General features: G+C 41.6%; 1 protein-coding gene across 1 annotated transcript in view; it reads left to right on the top strand.

The window, feature by feature from the left end:
* LOC112235076 (inactive dipeptidyl peptidase 10) overlaps positions 1-16773 on the top strand; it is a 188470-nt gene that overhangs the window by 17985 nt on the left and 153712 nt on the right. Inside the window, exon 2 of the mRNA XM_024403474.2 lies at positions 16258-16372. Coding sequence (XP_024259242.1) covers positions 16258-16372 — 115 coding nt within the window. The remainder of the gene's footprint in view (positions 1-16257; positions 16373-16773) is intronic.

A 16773-nucleotide genomic window follows, 5' to 3' on the forward strand; every position in this document is an offset into this window, starting at 1 on the left:
CAGGTCATTTGGGTCTGCTATTAGATGAAACAAAGTGATAACAAATTCTTCTTCTTTTATAAATAAACAAAAAAAAACAGACATTGGTTTTCCATTGGAATTTGGTTGTGCTTTTAGATGGTCGAAAGCATAGTGATAACACATTGAAAATTCAAAAACGTTTGGCTGGCGTTTTGAGTGGTTGAATATAGGTTGCAATCTCATTGATCAACTCAACCAAATATTACCCAGTTATCCCTGTTGAAATAAATGTAGTGTTGCCAGTGGGTTATTTGTCACATGCTCACCAAGGTCACATTGGAGGTGAGGCGAGGGAGCGCTCTAAGGTGCTATTAATAGCTATAGGCTTATTAAAAATAAACACAATAGTCCTCAGAATGTGGGCTTAATTACATGGGTTCATAAAGATGCTATGAGTCACATTCTATCTGCTAAGGGTCATCATTTTCAGGCTAATTACATTGAATATCTTTCACTTTCTGAATCCTCATTAAGTGATCATGTCATTCGAGGTAATCATGTAATTCGGTGTAATTTGAAGTCAGTTTTCATGTCTCTTTTTTTAAGGTTACTCTTGGTTTCGATTCTCAGAGACACATTATGTGATTATGGATAATGGGATAAAGTTCTCTCTGGCCAAGTTTGAAAAAAAATAAAATTTGATTTGATTTGATTTGAAGACCCTATTGGGTTTGTGGTTACTGTGCTTGTTATCCCCATTGTATTTATATATTGCTATATCATTATATAGATATAGATACCCTATTATCAGTGCCGATTTTAGCATGTAAATCTTGGTGGGGCAAAAAAAAAAAGAAGTTATCTGTGGCCAAGGGTTTTTCTTTATTTTTAATATTTTCTAGATTGTAGAATTATTAATGAAGACATTAAAACTATGAAATAACACATATGGAATCATGTAGTAACTGTAAGAATATTTTGAAGATAAATACACAATGCAGAGGACGAGATGAAAATAGAGTACTTATTAGCAATGAAAGTAAGACCCAGATGCAGACAGTGTCAAAGTAACAATGTCTATTAAAGCAACAGGGGCAAAGGAACAGGACGGCAGGCAGGCTCAGGTCAGGTCAGGCAGAGGTCGGTAATCCAGAGGTGGGGCAAATGTACAGGACGGCAGGCAGGCTCAGGGTCAGGGGCAGACAGAGTGGTCAGGCGGGTGGGTACAGGGTCAGGACAGGCAAGGGTCATAAACTAGAAGGATGAGAAAAGAGAGACTGAGGAAAAGCAGGAGCTGACACAAAAAATCACTGGTTGGCTTGACAAACAAGAGACTGGCAACAGAAAAACAGAGAACACATGTATAAATACATAGGGGATGAAGGGGAAGATGGGCTACACCTGGAGGGGGGTGGAGACAATCACAAAGACAGGTGAAACAGATCAGAGTGTAACAGTACTAAAGGTCAAGAGGACTAAAAGTCAATAGAGTACTAACGATCAATGGAAATAGTGTTTTTTCTGTAATAGGGGATTAATGATCAATGGGTCAGAGACATGGGAGGAATTTCAGTCCGGGACCCATCGCTACATAGCAATTTATCATTGGTCCAAATTGTTTATACATCGAACCTGAAATAGGATACTTGTTATTTGGCCATTGGTCCAGTTTTATTGCAAGGAATTCTAATTGGTCAACCACAGGCTAGGGCTGGGTTATAAAGTACATAATGTTACTTTGTTCTGTGGAGAGAATCACGGGAGAGAATCACGGGAGAGATTTACAGGAGAGAATCACTGAGGACAGGGGAGAATGAACATCTATCTCCCCGCATGATTTATCTTCTTTGAATGAATCTATTTTTCTCCCCCTGATTGTTTTTTGGGGTCTGTGTTATTGAAGAGTAACGTCAACTGCTAACATAACCAAAAAGAAGGAGCTGATGCCAGTTTCATCTTAGCGCTTGATGGTTTTTGAGACTCCACTTGAAGAAACTTTAAAAGTTCTTGAAATGTTCTGCATTGACTGACTTCATGTCTTAAAGTAATAATGGACTGTCATTTCTCTTTGTTTATTTGAGCTTTTCTTGTCATAATATGGACTTGGTATTTTACCAAACAGGGCTATCTTCTGTATACCTCTCCTATCTTATCACAACACAACTGATTGGCTTATACACATTTTAAACACATTCCAGAGGTGACTACCTCATGAAGCTGGTTGAGAGAATGCCAAGTGTGTGCAAAGCTGTCATCAAGGCAAAGGGTGGTTACTTTGAAGAATCTCAAATATAAAATATATTTAGATTTGTTTAACAATTTTTTGGTTCCTTCATGATACCATATGTGTTATTTCATAGTGTTGATGACTTCACTATTATTCTGCAATGTAGAAAATAGTGAAAATAAAGAAATCCTGTAATGAGTAGGTGTGTCCAAACCTTTGACTGGTATTATATATATATATATACACAGTGCATTCGGAAAGTATTCAGATCCTTTGACTTTTTCCGCATTCCGTTACATTGCAGCCTTGTTCAAAAAACGGATGACATTTTTCCCCCCTCATCAATGTACACACAATGCCCCATGATGGCAAAGCAAAAACAGGTTTTTAGAAAAACTATTCACTATTCAGACGCTCTACTCAGTACTTTGTTGAAGCACCTTTGGCGGCGAGTACAGCCACAAGTCTTCTTGAGTATGACGCTACAAGCTTGGCACACCTGTATTTGGGGAGTTTCTCCAATTCTTCTCTGGAGATCCTTTCACGCTCTGTCAGGTTGGATGTGGAGCGTCGCTGCACAGCTATTTTCAGTTCTCTCCAGATGTTCGATCAGGTTTAAGTCCGAGTTCTGGCTGGGCCAATTAAGGACATTCAGAGACTTGTCCCAAAGCCACTCCTGCGTTGTCTTGACTGTGTGCTTAGGGTCATTGTTCTGATGGAAGGTGAACCTTCACCCCAGTCTGAGGCCCTGAGTGCTCTGGAGCAGATTTTCATTAGGCATCTCTCTGTACTTTGATCCATTCATCTTTCCCTCGATCCTGCCTAGTCTCCCAGTCTCTGCCACTGAAAAACATCCCCACGGAATGGTGTTGCCACCACCATGCTTCACCAAAGGGATGGTGAGAGGGTTCCTCCAGACGTGACGCTTGGCATTCAGGCCAAATAGTTAATTCTTGTTTCATTAGACCAGAGAATCTTGTTCCTCATTGTCTGTGAGTCCTTAAGATGCCTTTTGGCAAACTCCAAGCTGGCTGTCATGTGCCTTTTACGGAGGACTGTCTTCCGTCTGGCCACTCTACCATAAAGGCCTGATTGGTGGAGTGCTGCAGAGATGGTTGTCTTTCTGAAATGTTCTCCCATCTCCACAAAGGAACTCTGGAGCTCTGTCAGAGTGACCATAGGGTTCTTGGTCACCTCCCTGACCAAGGCCCTTCTCCCCCCCGATTGTTCAGTTTGGCCGGGGCGGCCAGCTCTAGGAAGAGTCTAGGTGGTTCCAAACTTTTCCATTTAAGAATGATAGACACCAATGTGTTCTTGGGGACTTTCAATGCTGCAGAAATATTTTGATACCCTCCCAGATATTTGCTTCAACACACTCCTGTCTCAGAGCTCTTCGGACAATTCCTTCAACATCATGGCTTGTTTTTTGCTCTGACATGCACTTTCAACTGTGGAACCTTATATAGACAGGTGTGTACCTTTCCAAATCATGTCCAGTCAATTTAATTTACCACAGGTGTCTACACCACAGGTGTCTAATCAAGTTGTAGCAACTTCTAAAGGATCATCAATGGAAACAGGATGCACCTGAGCTCAATTTCGAGTCTCATATCAAAGTGTCTGAATACCTATGTAAATAAAGTATTTTTTTATTTTTTTTATACATATCCTCTACGGGATCGGTGTCCCTATATGGGACGGTTGTTGCTAACGTGCTCTGATGTGACTAGATGGACGTTGTAAGTAACATCTGACTTCCCAGGACATAAACATGTCTTATATGTGCAGAAAGCTTAAATTCTTGTTAATCTAACTACACTGTACAATTTACAGTAGCTTATTACACTGAAAAAAAATCATGCTATTGTTTGAGGAGTGCACAACAACAAAAAACCTAGCATGGCAACTGGTTTGATACATTCACCTCTGAAGGTAAATCATGTACTTACATTCAGTAATCTTGCTCTGATTTGTCACCCTGAGGGTCCCAGAGATAAAATTTAGCATAGTTTTGTGTGATAAAATACATTTTAATATTCAAATGTAGGAACTGGGTTCTAAAGTTTGAACCACTGCTGTTTAATACATTTTAGAATAAGGCTGTAATGTAACAAAATGTTGAAAAAGTGAAGTGGTCTGAATAGTTCAGTCTGGTTGGTGGGTCAATACAATTACTTACTTGATTGGAGGGAATGTGTTGTAATGTCATACAGCAAAATCAACTGTGTACATTTAACTCTGAAAGTGTTACATGTACACTATTTTCAGTGAACATATGAGTCCCAATGAACTAGTGTTAAAATGACACTTGAAAGTGTTGAAGATTTAACTCTGTGGCAGTGGTCCACGTTCAACTCTTAAAGTGTTAAAATGAACTTGACTGCGGTGTTTGCATAGCTCTATTGTCGAGTAATATGCAACACCTACAGAGCAAAACATAACACTTGATTTAGAGTTAAATGGGCACATGTTGCTTAGTGCTGACGCTGTTACACTTTCTCAGTGTAAGAAATTAACACATGTAGTTGTTGATACCTGTAGCGTTACAGTAAATACTTTTTGGGTGTTGCTTTAACACTCTATATGGTAAAGCCTAATTTGCATATTTCCCAGAGTGCCTTTTCTTTTCAAGCGAATTGTAGAGTTACCACACATGATAGTTTTTGATAGTGACATAGACATGTTTATTGAATTATTTCATTTTAAAGGCCTGTGTCTTTCATCAACAGAATACCTCGGCGAATGCTATCATTTAAATGTAACTCTAGTGGAAAACCAAACTATAGGCAGATCCAACTTTGATGTAATGTCCTTAAAACAAGTCAAAATGAGGCTCAGTAGTGTGTGTGGCCTCCACGTGCCTGTATGACCTCCCTACAACGCCTGGGCATGCTCCTGATGAGGTGGCAGATGGTCTCCTGAGGGATCTCCTCCCAGACCTGGACTAAAGCATCCGCCAATTCCTGGACAGTCTGTGGTGCAATGTGGCGTTGGTGGATGGAGCGAGACATGATGTCCCAGATGTGCTCAATTGGATTCAGGTCTGGGGAACGGGCGGGCCAGTCCATAGCATCAATGCCTTCCTCTTGCAGGAACTGCTGACACACTCCAGCCACAAGAGGTCTAGCATTGACTTGCATTAGGAGGAACCCAGGGCCAACCGCAAGGGGTCCGAGAATCTCATCTCGGTACCTAATGGCAGTCAGGCTACCTCTGGCGAGCACATGGAGGGCTGTGGGGCCCCCCAAAGAAATGCCACCCCACACCATGACTGACCCACCGCCAAACTGGTCATGCTGAAGGATGTTGCAGGCAGCAGAACGTTCTCCATGGCGTCTCCAGACTCTGTCACATGTGCTCAGTGTGAACCTGCTTTCATCTGTGAAGAGCACAGGGCGCCAGTGGTGAATTTGCCAAACATCCTGCACGGTGTTGGGCTGTAAGCACAACCCCCACCTGTGGATGTTGGGCCCTCATACCACCCTCATGGAGTCTGTTTCTGACCGTTTGAGCACATGCACATGCACATTTGTGGCCTGCTGGAGGTCATTTTGCAGGGCTCTGGCAGTGCTCCTCCTGCTCCTCCTTGCACAAAGGCGGAGGTAGCGGTCCTGCTGCTGGGTTGTTGCCCTCCTACGGCCTCCTCCACATCTCCTTTTTAAGTGTTCCCTTTATTTTTTTTAGCAATGTATATCATAAGGCCTTACTTTGATGGCTTTGTCTTACCCTAACACAGTGGTGTTTGGAAACTCCTGGTTTGCAGGCAAAATCAGGCATGCAAGTCACATTATGCTGGCTTGCAAAGTTTTGTGTAATTCCCATTGGACTCCAGCCAGAGTAAGGTTATACTTGGATGTTTTATTCACGCTGCATTCAGAATGACTGTCAGGGTTAAAACAGTTGATAAGAAGACTACCTAAACCATTTAAACTGGAACAAATCAAATCAAATCAAATTTATTTATATAGCCCTTCGTACATCAGCTGATATCTCAAAGTGCTGTACAGAAACCCAGCCTAAAACCCCAAACAGCAAGCAATGCAGGTGTAGAAGCACGGTGGCTAGGAAAAACTCCCTAGAAAGGCCAAAACCTAGGAAGAAACCTAGAGAGGAACCAGGCTATGTGGGGTGGCCAGTCCAAGATGTTCAAATGTTCATAAATGACCAGCATGGTCGAATAATAATAAGGCAGAACAGTTGAAACTAGAGCAGCAGCACGGCCAGGTGGACTGGGGACAGCAAGGAGTCATCATGTAAGGTAGTCCTGAGGCATAGTATTTCAGTGTCGGGTGCAATAATTCTGATTGGATTAGTATAGAAACATTTATGTTATTTTTCTTTGTGTAGCATAAAATGAATGAATGAATCAACCAATGCACATGCAAAAACACAGATATTAAAAACAATCCTAAAAAAATCGAACCATTTTGATGGGGTTATTTTATTCTCCACAGTGTAAAACAATGACTGGTTATTAACACTAACACTGCTGGTTATTTTACACCATTGAGGGTTATTTTTACTCTTACAAAGTGAATTTCACTCCTTAATCAACACTTGAAATGTTACACTGAAAAATACATACTGCCCATTTTGCTGTGAATATGATATTTTCAGAATCTGTGTTGTTTTCACCTCCTCGGTATACTTGACTCCACACATCATGATATGTGTTGACAACAACCTGATTTATTCAACTATAAAGCCTGAATAATGTAACATACCACACAGTGTAGGTAGCTCGATCTCAGAAAAATGTGCTTTCTGGAACCTAAAAAGGTTATTCGGCTGTCCCCATAGGAGAACCCTTTTAAGGGACCCTTTTTAGTTCCCCGTAGAACCCTTTTAGTTCCAGGTAGAACCCTTTTGGGTGACATGTTAGAACCCTTTCCACAAAGGGTTCTACATGGTACCCAAAAGGGTTCTAGCTAAAACCAAAAACGGTTCTACTGCAACCAAAAATGGTTTTCCTGTGGGCACAGGCGAAGAGCCCCTTTTTTTTTCTGAGTGTAGCCTTCATAAGGCATACGGTTTTATTTGATGTATTTTTATTTCACCTTTATTTAACCAGGTAGGCTAGTTGAGAACACGTTCTCATTTACAATAGCGACGTGGCCAAGATAAAGCAAAGCAGTGCGACACAAACAACACAGAGTTACACGTGGAATAAACAAAACATACAGTCAATAGAACTATAGAGAAAGTCTATACAGTGTGTGCAAATGAGGTAGGATAAGGGGGGGCGAGGCAATAAATAGGCTATAGTGGCGATATTATTACAGTATGTATGGCAAATTAAACACGGGGGTGATAGATGTGCAGAAGATGAGTGTGGATGTAGTGGTAATGGGGTGCAGAGGAGCAAAATAAATGAATTAAATAACAACATGGTGATGAGGTAGTTGGATGGACTACAGTTGAAGTCGGAAGTTTACATACACTTAGGTTGTAGTCATTAAAACTCGTTTTTCAACCACTCCACAAATTTCTTGTTAACAAACTATAGTTTTGGCAAGTCGGGAGGGACTTATCTACTTTGTGCATGGCACATGTAATTTTTCAAACAATTGTTTACAGACAGACTATTTCACTTATAATTCACTGTATCACAATTCCAATGGGTCAGAAGTTTACATACACTAAGTTGACTGTGCATTAAACAGCTTGGAAAATTCCAGAAAATGATGTCATTGCTTTAGAAGCTTCTGATAGGCTAACTGACATAATTTGAGTCAATTGGAGGTGTACCTGTTGATGTATTTCAAGGTCTACCTTCAAATTCAGTGCCTCTTTGCTTGACATCATGGGAAAATCAAAAGAAATCAGGCAAGACCTCAGAAGACAAATTGTAGTCCCCCACAAGTCTGGTTCATCCTTGGGAGCCATTTCCAAGCACCTGAAGGTACCACGTTCATCTGTACAAACAATAGTACGCAAGTATAAACACCATAGGACTATGCAGCTGTCATTCCGCTCAGAAAGGAGATGAGTTCTTTCTACTAGAGATTAGCCTACTTTGGTGCGAAAGGTGTAAATCAATCCCAGAACAACAGCAAAGGACCTTGTGAAGATGCTGGAGGAAACAGGTACAAAAGTATCTATATCCACAGTAAAACGAGTCCTATATCGACATAACTTGACAGGCTGTTAAGCAAGGAAGAAGCCACTGCTCCAAAACCGTCATAAAAATGCCAGACTACGGTTTGAAACTGCACATGGGGACAAAGAGCGTACGCTTTGGAGAAATGTCCTCTGGTATGATGAAACAAAAATAGAACTGTTTGGCCATAGTGACAATTGTTGTTTGGAAGAAAAAGGGTGAGGCTTGCAAGCTGAAGAACACCATCCCAACCGTGAAGCAGCGTCATGTTGTGGGGGTGCTTTGCTGCAGGAGGGACTGGTGCAATACACAACATTTCACATTCTTAAAATAACTTGGTGATCCTAACTGACCTAAGACAGGAAATCTTTACAATAATTAAATGTCAGGAATTGTGAAAAACTGAGTAGAAATATATTTGGCTAAGGTGTACGTAAACTTCAAACTTCAACTGTATTTACAGATTGGCTATATACAGGTGCAGTGATCTGTGAGCTGCTCTGACAGCTGGTGCTTAAAGCTAGAGAGGGAGATATGTGTCTCCAGCTTCAGTGATTTTTGCAGTTCGTTCCAGTCATTGGCAGCAGAGAACTGGAATGAAAGGCAGCGAAGGAGGAATTGGCTTTGGGGTTGACTAGTGAAATATACTGTACCTGCTGGAGTGCGTGCTGCGGGTGGGTGCTGCTATTGTGACCAGTGAGCTGAGATAAGCCGGGGCTTTACCTAGCAACGACTTATAGATGACCTGGAGCCAGTGGGTTTGGCAATGAATATGAAGCGATGGCCAGCCAACGAGAGCATACAGGTCGCAGTGGTGGGTAGCATATGGGGCTTTGGTGACAAAATGGATGGCACTGTGATAGACTGTATCCAATTTACTGAGTAGAGTGTTGGAGGCTATTTTGTAAATTACATCGCCGAAGTCAAGAATCGGTGGGATAGTCAGTTTTACTAGGGTATGTTTGGCAGCATGAGTGAAAGATGCTTTGTTGCAAAATAGGAAGCTGATTCTAGATTTAATTTTTGGATTGGAGATGCTTAATGTGAGTATGGAAGGATAGTTTACTGTCTAACTAGACACCTAGGTATTTGTAGTTGTCCACATATTCTAAGTCAGAACCGTCCAGAGTAGTGATGCTGGACGGGTGGGTTGGTGTGGGCAGCGATCGGTTGAAGAGCATGCATTTAGTTTTACTTGCATTTAAGAGGGGTGGTGTATGGTGTTGAAGCTCGTCTGGAGCTTTGTTAGCACAGTGTCCAAGAAGGGCCAGATGTATACAGAATGTTGTCGTCTGAGTAGAGGTGGATCAGAGAATCACCAGCAGCAAGAGCGACATCATTGATGTATACAGAGAAATGAGTCGGCCCGAGATTTGAACCCTGTGGCACCCCCATAGAGGCTGCCAGAGGTCCGGACAACAGGCCCTCCGATTTGACACACTGAACTCTGTCAGAGAAGTAGTTGGTGAACTAGGCAAGGCAGTCATTTGAGAAACCAAGGCTAATGGTCGGTGATCTGTTTGTTAACTTGGCTTTCGAAGACCTTAGAAAGGTATGGTAGGATAGATATACTGTAGGTCTGTTGCAGTTTGGGTCTAGAGTGTCTCCCCCTTTGAAGAGGGGGATGACCGTGGCAGCTTTCCCATCTTTGGGGATCTCAGACAATAAGAAAGAGAGGTTGAATAGGCTAGTAATAGGGGTTGCAACAATTTCGGCTGCTAATTTTAGGAGGAGAGGGTCTAGCCCTGCTGATTTGTAGGGGTCCAGATTTTGCAGCTCTTTCAGAACATCAGCTATCTGTATTTGGGTGAAGGAGAAATGGGGGAGGCAAGTTGCAGTGAGGGTTGCAATGCTGTTGACCAGGGTAGGGGTAGCCAGGTGGAATCATGGCCAGATGTAGAAAAATGCTTATTGTAATTCTCAATTATCGCAGATTTATCGGTGGTGACAGTGTTTTCTAGACTCAGTGCAGTGGGCAGCTGGGAGAAGGTGCTCTTATTCAGTACTTACACTATGTCAACAATTTCTGCTTATAATTTCTGCTCATAAAAATACAGTATGTTATTGGGTTGAATACATTATACAACCTAATCATAAGGGTAATTCCAGGGTTATGGCTGTGACATTTACACACAAAATTACAAACTAAATGTTTTTACAGATTAGACAAACAATAAATACAACTTTTGATCTGTGTGTCTATAGTACCCCTTGGGGGGAGTGTATCCCCAAAAAGCGGACTTATAAATATCGTCTTGTTTGAGAAATACAGCAAATAATAGGCATTTTGCAGGGGAAATTAAATGGACAAGCTTTTTGGTGAGACGGAACACATTAGGAAAAGTCTGTGAGTTTGTAAATCCTACGTTAAAACATGAATAGGCATTTCAAAGCAAAGGCTTGGCTCAACACAACATTTCTAATTTTGAAAAGGTAGTAATTTCTTAATTATTACTTTGAGGAAAAACAACTGTTACGTGTGTTTCACCCTCCATTACGGAGTCTGAAGTAGAGTCTGATTTATTTATCAAAATCTATCCAAACACATTTGTTGTCATCTGTATTTGATTGTTGATTGTTGGTGATGTCATCAGAAGCCATTACATGTTGAAAAAATACAAGATTATTTGTATTACACCTTTTCTGAAATATTATATCAAAATATGAAAATGAAGCAAACATTTAAATATAAACGCAACATGCAACAATTTCAAAGATTTTACTGAGTTACAGTTCATATAAGGAAATCAGTCAATTGAAATAAATTCATTAGGTCCTAAAGTAGGAATTTCTCATGACTGGGAATACAGATATGTATCTGTTGGTCACAGATATCTTTAAAAGAAAATGTAGGGGCGTGGATCAGAAAGCCACTCAGTATCTGGTGTGACCACCATTTGCCTCATGCAGCGCAATACATCACCTTCACATAGAGGCTGTTGATTGTGGACTGTGGAATGTTGTTCCACTCCTCTTCAATGGCTTTCTGATGTTGCTGAACATTGGAAGGAACTGGAACACGCTGTCGTACACGTCGATCCAGAGCATCCCGAACGTGCTCCATGAGTGACATATCTGGTGAGAATGCAGGCCATGGAAGAACTGGGACATTTCCAGCTTCCAGGAATTGTGTACAGATCCTTGTGACATGGGGCCATGCATTATCATGCTGAAACATGGTGAGTGGCACGATAATGGGCCTCAGGATCTCGTCACAGTATCTCTGTGCATTCAAATTGCCATTGATAAAATGCAATTGTGTTCATTGTCCGTAGCTTATGCATGCCCATACCATAACAGCACCGCCACCATGGGGCACTCTGTTCACAACGTTGACATCTGCAAACCGCTCACCCACATGACGCCATACACGTGATCTGCGGCTGTAAGGCCAGTTGGACATACTGCCAAATTCTCTAAAATGACATTGGAGGCGGCTTATGGTAGATCAATTAACATTAAATGATATGCCAACAGCTCTGGTGGACATTCCTGCAGTCAGCATGCCAATTGCATGCTCCGTATAAACTTGAGACGTCTGTGGCATTGTGTTGTGTGGGGGGTGAGGGGGAGGGGGCTGTGAGAGGCAAAATAAGCTCTGTGAGGGTGGAGGAAAATATGATTGAAAACACTAAACACACAAAAAAAGTGTTATTTGACACATGGCATCATACTCTGTAATGGCAAAAAAATTATGTAATGTCCTGTTAAAATAACGTCTGCACCTTAAGGATAATTAGGAATGTGATGGCTTCATTTTGAAACGACAAACTTAGGTTGACCTGCTGCTGGAATTGCCCATATAGACTAATGTTGGCCCATAACTTACATTGTATTAACAACTTCATAAATCCTATCCCGAAAACAAGAACCTGCGTTATTCTTCAGTTTTGCATTAAGACAGACATAGCTAACAGGGCTATTTTATGTGTATCTACATAACACTTCAATCCTAACTCCCCATAGACCTGTTCTTCTTCTCCCTTGAGTCTCTTCTCTAAGAGATAGAGAAATGAAGGCTTTGAATGCATCCCAAATGGCACCCTATTGCATACACATTGCACTACTTTTGGCCTATAGGCCTTGGTCAAAAGCGATGCACCATAAAGGGAATAAGGGTGCCATTTGGGATGCAGATTTTCTGCTTCCTTATTGCCGGAGCTGTCGGATATGTCTTTACGGTTTTCAGTGCCTCTCTGCAACACAGACTAACACCCCGATGTGGAGTACAATATCACATTTGCAAGATGAATGACAGTCTATGACAGAAAATCTAAGGGCAAAAAAATGGGTTGCTAAAAAATGGTGTGGGCAGCCATATTAGTTGTATGACTCTGTTATTTAGTTTGGTCTGTAAATCAAAATGAAAACTCTGTCTAGACTGGTGAAAGTAAAGAAAGTTAGACTTGCAGTGCTTGTGGGTGACAAGATTGTCTTGTTGGATTTACTGTTGCGCTTTGGCTGTCCTTCGCCTATTTTGCCTTTGCCTGTGTCTATGTACAGTATGTGTTATAACACTTTACTTGAAGTGTTATTCATGAGCATATTGTGAAGTGGTGTAAATCTCAAGGGAAAGACCCGTGGTACTGAATGTGGGTTGGGGAAACTGTGATTCTAATGACTTCGGTTAAAAATCTCTGTAGACAAAATAAGAGCTAAGGTCATGACCAGAGGTGGGAAGAAGGGATTAGCACCACTTTGTAAAAGAGATGGCTTTAGCCCGTCCCCTAACCTACAGGCCTAGTCCTGTGTGTGTGCGTGTGTGTGTGTGTGTGTGTGTGTGTGTGTGTGTGTGAGAGAGAGAGAGAGAGTTGTTGGGTGGGGGGGTCTGTGTGAAACACACCCAAGCTATTTTTTCTCTTCTCCTGGGGGCTAGGCATTTGTCAGGGCCCTGACATGGTTCCCTAATCCCCATAATGGTAATGGAGAGACGCATTGGGCCAGAACTCTCTCAGTGGCTTTATCTGCTCATAATTGAGTTAATAAATTAAGGATGATGATTCCAAAACTGCTAAATAGGAAATTGGAGAGAGAGAGAGAGAGATATATATTTGAGATGAAGAGAAAAAAGAAACTCACGCATGGCGGGCTTTGGCAATTTAGAGTTGCTGTCAGTGTTCAAGGACAAGGCAGCCGCTTTTTGTGGTGTTAATGAAATGAGCGTCAGCCCAACCTCTGATAATATATCAGCCGCCTGTGCCCTTTGGGGGCCGAAAATGATATAACACAACGTCCCCAGAACAAGGGCACGCTCCTACAGCTTTGCCAAGGGATGCAAATGCGGATAGCCGGACACGTCACTCCCCACAGCTATTGGAGAGGTACTTGAGCGTTTGAACATTTTGGGGAGCAGGCGGAATGTGACGGTTTGGTTCACACCTACCTGTGAAACTTCCAAGATATACAGTAAATAAATTGATACAGATACAAACCTCCTTTGAAAAATTGAGCAGAAATGTGACAAAAGCTTTTTGAAACGGCAACCTTGGTCTTATTGGCCATATTTCTACTTCACCTTCTTGCCAATCACAACTCAGAAGTGGACCGGAGGCCAATAATCCCCTCCCTGTACCTGCAGGGTTTTGTGGGTAAGTGAGGCCAGGAAAGCCAGTGGTTTGGGACATGTGGAGAGAGGGTCTTAATGTTGCCACCTTATCAGAACTAGCAGATATAGATGAAGGACAGAACCTATTTAAGACCACTGAGGCAGAACTCCTCTGACACTGAGCCACAGCTTCTTAAAGGCCCAGTGCTGTCACAATTCTGTTTTTGCTTTGTATCATATTTTTATTTATTTTTTATTCATTTTTTACCTTTATTTAACCAGGCAAGTCAGTTAAGAACAAATTCTTATTTTCAATGACGGCCTAGGAACAGTGGGTTACCTGCCTGTTCAGGGGCAGAACGACAGATTTGTACCTTGTCAGCTCGGGGGTTTGAACTTGCAACCTTCCGGTTACTTGTCCAATGCTCTAACCACTAGTTAGTTGAAAATTCAATCTGCACAGGACCTTCTAATCAGCAGGTTTGCATGGGCAGCAGTTTCGGCTTTTCATGGTGACATCTCCATGTGGTAAAATGGTTAATGAACCAATAACAAAGAGATTTTCAAAACTCTCTGCCAATAACAGCTAATTTTCAGTTTTCCCTGCCCCACTCAGACCACACCCAAACAGTCATAGCAAAATGATTGCTTCATAAAGAGCCATTTTTGCTAATTTTAAAGTTGTAATATGCAGAAATCGCTCCGCCATATCCTGCTTACCTAAACTCTAATAGTTCACCTAATTTCAGTTTATGTGACAAAATAAGCTAGTATAGTGTAGAGAATCATTGTACCATCTAAACCACTGTGAAATATATTTTCCATAACCACAAATATTGTTGTTTCAGCTGTTTGAAGCTGGTGTACAAAACTGAAAGTAAGAATGGGAAGCATAGCAATAGCTCACATAGAACATATCTACTGCTTCTTAGACTTGCTTTCAAGTAGAATCACATATCTATGACTCATGTGAATTTGGTCAGGTCACCCAAATAGTTAGACATTGCCACTTTAAAGGAAATATGTTACAGTAAGGTACTTCATTGTTACCTAGAAATGATTTGACATTGATATAAAAATGGCTGCATTGGGCCTTTAACCCACCACTGCATGGCTATTGAAGCAGACAGCCATCTTGACCTGTCCTTTCGCCACCATGTTAAGCTGTAAAATTGTTGAATGCAAAACATGTAGTCCTATGCCCGAGTTATGTTTCTGTCTTGTCGAATAGGGGTTATGACACACGGTGATACTGTAGCACAGCTGGTAAAAGGCTGCTTGTTTGTGCCGGGGAGTTGCTTCAGTAGTCATGAAGTAGGAGTATGAGAGAGAGACTCCGAGAGAGTTTTTAATGAAAGCTAGTCAACCATGCAAATAGCCTTTCTCCCTTGAAATGCAAATTATGAAATATTACCTTGCATTTTTCATGAAGTCCCTCAATACACTTTCCTCTGAGCCCCTCCATGCAGCTTACAAACAGCTGCTTACCTCTGAGTTGAATTTCAACACAGAATGCCATAATGTTGCTCGTGCTTATCATTGAGCCCCACCGCGCAGCTTAGATTGAACAATATCATGCAGTTTATTTTGAGACCCACCATGAAGCTGGTTATCAATGCTACTATGCAGCTTACAATGAGCCCCACCATGCAGCTCAAGGTGAAATGCTGAAACCTGTAGCTAGCACATCCACCACAATAAAGCTGAACATATACTTAACATTTTTGTGAATGTCATTTCCTAGTTTGCGTTTTTTCTACTCCTACATGATTAGATGTTCACTTTCCTGTCGAAGTCATTGCTATTCTGACACAATGACCGGCATTCAATCATAACACATTATGCTGTTTAAGTATTCTGTTTTTTCTTAGATTGTTTACATTATATTGTAGGGGTCAACCCATGCTGACCCATTCTGCTGCCTATTGTGTCCCTGCTTTAAAAAAAATGTATGTGTATGACGTGCTCAGTGTCTGTGAACTGTGAATTGGATTTGGCTTTCAATTGGCTTTCTAGCAATTCAACCATATGGCTATATTTTTTGTAAGCTCCTACATAACTGACTCAACATAGAATGACTCACGTATTGACAATCTGTGGTCTTCAATCAAATAGTTTGTGTGGATGAATGCAAGAATATCTTGGACTCAAATCCGAAAAATGCATTTAGGGCTGTTAGCATGTTTATCCCTGTGTTTTGTGGCTCTGTACACTGTATGTCTAGGTATCTCCACTTTGTTATTTTTTAGAACTCCCTTTTAATAACTGTTTCTCTCTCTCTTTCCCCTCTCCCCCCCCCCTCTCTCTCTCTCTCATCTCTCATTCTTACACTCCTTTGCCTATGCTCTCGCTCTCTCCCTTGTCCCCTCCTCCTTCTCTCTCTCTCTCTCCCTCCCTTCATCCCCCCTCTCTCTCTCTTTACAGGACCTTGGTGCGGGAGCTCCACCTGAGAGGAACTGGAAAGGGATTGTTATCGCTCTGCTGGTTATATTGGGGGTCTGCTCTCTGATCACATTGTCTGTCATCCTCCTCACTCCAGGTACAGAACTGGGCATGGAGAATTAGTACATTACTTTATTAACTGGAGTTGTGTTCTGCAGGAGAGACATAGCATCTGTCCCAGAGGTGGTTCAGTGCCTATGGTTTGGTAGACTATTGGTGACAGTAAGGAAATTAGTCCCCAAATTGTATTATTGCTTAACATATCTCAACTTTCTATGATTAATTTTGGGCTACATGCTCAGTTGTGCTACTCATTTCTCATTTTTGCCAGCACCTTTTATACTAACTTAATATCAGCACTCAGCTGTTGATCGACCTCCTCAATTTACTGCAATGAAGAACAGTTTATGCTGAGTGACGTACTCAGACATGTTTGGAATGACTCACAGATACAAGGAGACCACACTGTCCCCTGATGTTCCAACCCCTCGAATGTCT

The sequence above is a fragment of the Oncorhynchus tshawytscha genome, linkage group LG03, assembly GCF_018296145.1.
Source record: "Oncorhynchus tshawytscha isolate Ot180627B linkage group LG03, Otsh_v2.0, whole genome shotgun sequence".
In the NCBI taxonomy this organism is placed as follows: domain Eukaryota; kingdom Metazoa; phylum Chordata; class Actinopteri; order Salmoniformes; family Salmonidae; genus Oncorhynchus; species Oncorhynchus tshawytscha.